The sequence below is a fragment of the Egretta garzetta genome, unplaced genomic scaffold, assembly GCF_000687185.1.
Source record: "Egretta garzetta isolate BGI_Z169 unplaced genomic scaffold, ASM68718v1 scaffold251, whole genome shotgun sequence".
Lineage (NCBI taxonomy): Eukaryota > Metazoa > Chordata > Aves > Pelecaniformes > Ardeidae > Egretta > Egretta garzetta.
In genome coordinates, this window is record NW_009258952.1 from 7,871,318 (window position 1) to 7,876,815 (window position 5,498).

The 5,498-nt window shown below is 46.7% G+C and overlaps 1 protein-coding gene across 1 annotated transcript; it reads left to right on the forward strand.

The window, feature by feature from the left end:
• TCF24 (transcription factor 24) lies at nt 1–3,074 on the forward strand. Its single transcript, XM_035890118.1, has 2 exons — nt 1–372; nt 2,961–3,074. The coding sequence occupies exons 1-2, from the start codon at nt 1–3 to the stop codon at nt 3,072–3,074; spliced, it is 486 nt and encodes a 161-aa protein (XP_035746011.1).
• Nucleotides 3,075–5,498: the final 2,424 nt, after the last annotated feature.

Genomic DNA, 5,498 nt, shown 5'->3' on the forward strand with positions numbered 1-5,498 from the left:
ATGGACTGTGGACGCTTGGTTGAGAGCAGGGAGGAGATCTCCAGCCCGGGCGCAGAGCCCGATTCTGCTGCCGGCAGCAACTCCTGCCCACCCTCGGCGGCTGGGCAGCGGGCTGGGGCCCCCCCTGGCAGACCCGCTGCCGCCAACGCCGCTCGGGAGCGCAGTCGGGTTCAAACCCTGCGCCATGCCTTCCTCGAGCTGCAGAAGACTCTCCCCTCAGTGCCGCCCGACACCAAGCTCTCCAAGCTGGATGTCCTCCTCCTGGCCACCACCTATATCGCACACCTCACTCGCAGCCTTCAGGATGAGGAAGAGTCACCAGGAGAGGGGTTGGGTACCCTCCGAGGGGACGGATACCTCCACCCTGTCAAGGTAGGAGAGCTGAGGAGCAGCTACCACCTTCTCTCAGTGAAGTCAATAGGTGTTAAAGATACTTAGGTGAAACTAAAGATTTAAAGCTGATTTACCTTCCCGGAGTTAATACATGTAAAGACTGCCCAGACTAACCGTTGCAGCTAGGTGCTGGGGGCCTGGTGGAAACGTCCTGGAGCTTTGTCCCTCCAGCTTCAGGGACTTTGCACAAAAATATCAAACATAGCGTAGGTCCAAACCTAGTGGGACATGGTCTGTCAGAAGCAAAGGCAGAGGGTAGCACCGGAGGAGTACCAGCACCTCCTTGGTTCCCCACCTGGAAACCTTGGTGATCCCCTGCCAAATCCACCGGGCCCGGCTCTCGGGGGTGTATGTGGTGGGGGTGATGCGCTGTCCCACAGCAGGGACCCCAGCCGCGGCTGGGCCCGCTTTGGTTCTCCCGCTGAGGCAGCCAAGGTATGGGAGATGGCGTTAATTACTGGCCACGTGTTAATTCCTTCTAAGAAAGTGCTTTTCTGATGCATTTATTTCGTCTAGTTGGTATCCCCCGTTGCTGCTCTTCCCTTCATCAAAACAATTCATGGCGATGCAGAGGGGACGAGAAAGGGCAACTGCTCTTGGAGAGGAGCTGGGGCTGGAAACTGGTTTCAAATGCACTGCTCGGTGACGGACGGGACTCTTAAATACCACAGGGTATTTTCTTTGGCTCTGGTCTCAGGGAGTGAGTTAGAGCACTGGGGTGGGTTTTTTCTTTTTTTTTTTTTTTTTGTAAAGTCTGGTGAATTCAGAATGATTTAATTAAGATTAATCTGTGAAGTAATCTCTAATTCCTATAAAGTGACTAATACACAGAGAGTTTCTTGTTCAGTGTTGGTCACTGTAAAAAGTGTGATGTGAACGCAGGCTCCTGAGGCCACTTAAATGATTCGCAGGCTCGCTAAGAAAGTAAAACCTTTACATCAATCAGAAGGTGGCTATAATTTAAAAAAAAAAAATACCGTGGGACGTATTTCAAAATAAGTTTGAAGTAGCTTCTGTTAGCGCCCTTCGTCAGAGTGGAAGGACACAGGTCTCTTAGAGTACTTTTTTACCAGCTGGCAACTATTACTGGCAGAAAAATACATTTAAATAGTTATTTATTATAGGGCATTTCCTGGGCTACTGGAATACGGCAATACTGGATTCATCTAGCAAGTGGGTTTTTTTTTTTATAATCTTATTTATGTGCCATTTACCTGTATTTAGTTCTGTAAAGATTCTGTGAGTCTAACCAACCTTTCAAATATTCCTGGTAGTAAATTAACTTTTTTTTAGTTGGCACCAGAACAAGGGTGTGACAGACAAATCATAGCACATGCTTCAAAAAAAAAACCAACCCACCCCAAAGTGCAGGACATGAGACCACCACAGAGATAAGGACTGTAACTGCGCTCGTGTATCAAGCACAGTAAATACAAGAGCAAAGTAAAATACCCAAGTACAGGTGTGTGTACAGCGAACAAAAAATAAGGTTAATGACTGTAAACTCAGAGGTCTTACTGGGGACAAATTCGTAACATCGCTCTTGAAATAAAACGGCTGAATGAGATCCAGCAGAGAACAGGCTGCTTCATTATGTCTTTAAACAGAAGAGCTGAGATTTAACTGCAGCATTAAGCCCCTGTAGTTTTTAGACCCCTCTCTTTATTTACCCACAGGAAAGGTGCCAGCCTGTTCCCAACAGTGTCTTAAAAATTTTTTATTCATTTGGAACAACCTGCTGGCTGTGTTTCAGGTATTTTTGCCTCAGATGTGTGTGACAAGTTACCTTTTCAAACATCCACCTCTCTAATAAGGAACTCGGCACACCAAACTGGAGCTGAACGCTTCCTCCCAGGCGAAGGGCAGGCGGCTGGGGCCGCCCTTACTGCAGGGCCCTTCCCAGTAAGTAACTTCCTCGGGTTAAGACACTCGAGCTGTAGGAATAGATATTTAACACCAGTGTAACTGATTGTTCCGATAATTGATGAACGGGAAAGATGAATTGTCTCCTCTGACATCACTGGAGCTGGTGAAGAACAAGAAGCTGTTGGTGCTGAAGACCGCCAAGGAGCAATTATACCGAATTCCCTCTTAACGCAGTCTTTAGCAGCCCCTGTGCTGCCGTCGGTATTGCGGGGGCCGGCCGGCACGAAGGGGTGTGCAGACGGGGCTGCAGTCCCTGCAGGCTTTGGTGTAGCCCCATGGTGTCCCTGGCACCGTCAAGGGGAATGCTTTGGTGTATTCTCCCAACAGAACATCTACGATACAAATAGCGGTGCGCTGGCCGATCAGCGCGCCTCGCTCCTGCGCTGGGTCCGGGGGGAAGTTTAGGAGCCGTGCCTCATGATTGATTACCACAAGAAAATACTCAGGCTGGGGTTCCCTTACCCAGCGTCTAGTGACATTTTCCAACAAACAACAAAATGGGAACTTTTTTGGTGATGGCAACAGCTTCCTATTTTCTCATGTTGTGATTCCATCAACGCTTAAAGCTTTGCTGAGAACTGCATTCAGACCGGGCAGCTCCCGTGTGTCTCAGCACTGTGCTTGTCTCTTTTCTCTTGCAGAAGTGGCCAATGCGTTCCAGGTTATACATTGGAGCTACAGGACAGTTTTTGACTCACTCAGCCCAAGGAGACGGCGCAAACCAAGGGGAAGCATCAACAACTTCACAAATCTAATCTCCCGCCTCACTTCCAAAAAAAAAAAAAAAAAAAGTTATTTATTACACCTTATATATATATATTTAAGTTAAAAAATAATACCCACAGACAAACTATAATTCCTGAAATACTGCTCATAGAGGAGAAGGGATTGATTCATAAATGTAATTAATACCTCATTAAGTTAATGTGACGCGTGGTTGGCTTCTGCCATAGAGGACATTGCTGGGATCTGAACCGGGGGAACGGAAGGTGACTGCAGTCGGCACCGACAGGAGGGGCAGCCACAAAGGCAGAGCTGCTGGCGGGAACAGGTCGCCTCGGCGGCGGCGGATAGGTGCGCTGCGGAGAAGCGGGGAGAAGGAGGGATGTGGTTCTGGCCGAGTACGGAGTGATGCTGGCTTGGGCGACAAGCAAAGGGCAAGTCTAAAAACAGCGATTGAAATCCTGCACGCACTTCTGTCACTGCACGAAGCCGATGGCAGAAATCCCCCCCCACCCTCACCCCCCGACTGCGGTCGTCGGGTCAGGGCTTCATCCTTCAGAGAATCCTAACTGTATGTAGTTATTCCTGAAAATGTTGGATGCATGTTCACCTCAAATTAAAAAACGTGCTGAAGTCTGCCCTGGCGCAGCCGCGGCGCTATCTATGTACAGGAGACGCAAACTGCTCCGTGCGTGGAGCGCTGCTTGTACCGATCCATACGACTGCCTTGCATGTTCCAGGGTTTAAAACGTGTTTGAGTGTTACCCCAGTACGACTACTTCTCCACTCATGATACCAAGGTTCATTCATCGTGTCTTCTGGCGGGTTCATGCACTCATGCAAATGGGCCTTAAGCGTCAGCTTGGTCATAGCACGTTCCTCACTTAAGCATCTTCTATACTTGGGCAAGAAAAGCTGAAACTAAATGCACAAACACCATCTCATGTATCTGCTCTGTAAACCACTGTACTTCTCACGTAGTTTGTTATCGCTGAGGTAAACGTTTTATTAAATATTATTCAGTGGACATGACTTGAGTCGCAAAATCTGTATCGGTTTCTCATCATACAGGATTGGTGGTTCCTAGCAGTAATGATCTGTATTTATAGTAACTTCTTTCTGTAGACTTCTGCACCGTTTACATTTTAAAATGACATTTGGCAGGAGGCGCCAACACAATGCTTAGGGACCTGGTTTGCTTAGGGGCATGGTTTTGTGGTGGGATGGCAGCGTTAGGTTAGGTTAACGGTTGGACTTGATGGTCTTTTCCAACCTAAACGATTGATTCTATGATTCTAAATACTAGCGAGAACAACCTTTATAAAAAAGATAATTTTACTGCTTTCATTCTTGAGTCAAACCTGTGATCGTCTTTCAGAGGTGCTGAGCGTGCCAGTGCAAGCCGAGTGTTCACTATCACAGAAAATCAGGCCTCTGGTCTAAGAAAGTACAGAAAAATTAGCACAGCCATTAGGAGGAGCTGGACAAACCATCTAGGATATGCAAGAGCTGTAAAGCACGGTAGAATCTGGAACTCCCCTCCACCCCTGTAGGATTCTGAGCTTTTAACAAGATTATTCTTTTAAATAGTAAGAATACTTTTAATATTTTAAATATACATACTTAATATATATATTTGAACTATTTTAGGCATATATTTCTTATTTACAATTGCAAGTGGTTTATTATGAGAGCTACGTAGCCAGAGCACCATTCAGCCACACAAACTCCAGTTGTTTGGGGGGGGGGGGGAAAAAAATACGGAAGGGCAGCTTTGCACAGACAAGTATCTGCTCTTCTTTACATAGGAGTCTGACTTTTTAAAGAACTGTATTCGCTTTCCATAGCAGTAAAAAGTGTGTTAGCACAACCTCTCGTTATTGGGAGAGCTATTTGTGTTCAGAGACATTAACGAGGAGATGCAAAGCTGTAAAGGTGACGATAGTGAAGTATGACGCGAGAGCGACAGGCCAGTGAGGGGTTCTGGGAGTACTTTGCTGTGCAAGATGATGGCGTTAAGACACCACTCATGCTTCAGACTGATAAAATGCCAAGTAGCAAAGGGGAAACCCAGAGAATTCAGTCCAGTTTTGCATGCAACTGAGATCTCAAGGAAGGGCATCAGGTCAGGGAAAAAAGGACAAGCGAAATCTCAGCCAGAAGTCAACATCAAAGCTCGAGCTGCCACTGTGTAGCGGTGGGCTGGTAATAAAAACAAAACACCTACGAACCACACATGCAAAACGGCATGGGGAAAACACAAAATGTGGTCATGTTTTGCATCAGTTGCATGCTCTTACCTAGCACAGAGGAGCTGGTTACTTCACAGGCTCTTAAATAATACGCCTGGAAGGGACAGGATTCAAGAAACAAAAAAAAAAGAAAAAAAAAAAAAAAGGGAAAAAAAAAATCCCCCCCCCCAGTTTTTAAAAGGCTTCTTCCGTTAAAAATAGTCA

What these genes read in the sequence shown, in the direction of transcription:
- TCF24 (XM_035890118.1), top strand. Translation starts at nt 1, where the DNA reads ATGGACTGTGGACGCTTGGTTGAGAGCAGGGAGGAGATCTCCAGCCCG. An exon ending in GATACCTCCACCCTGTCAAG is followed by an intron (nt 373 to 2,960) that starts GTAGGAGAGCTG and finishes TTTCTCTTGCAG; the next exon opens with AAGTGGCCAATGCGTTCCAG.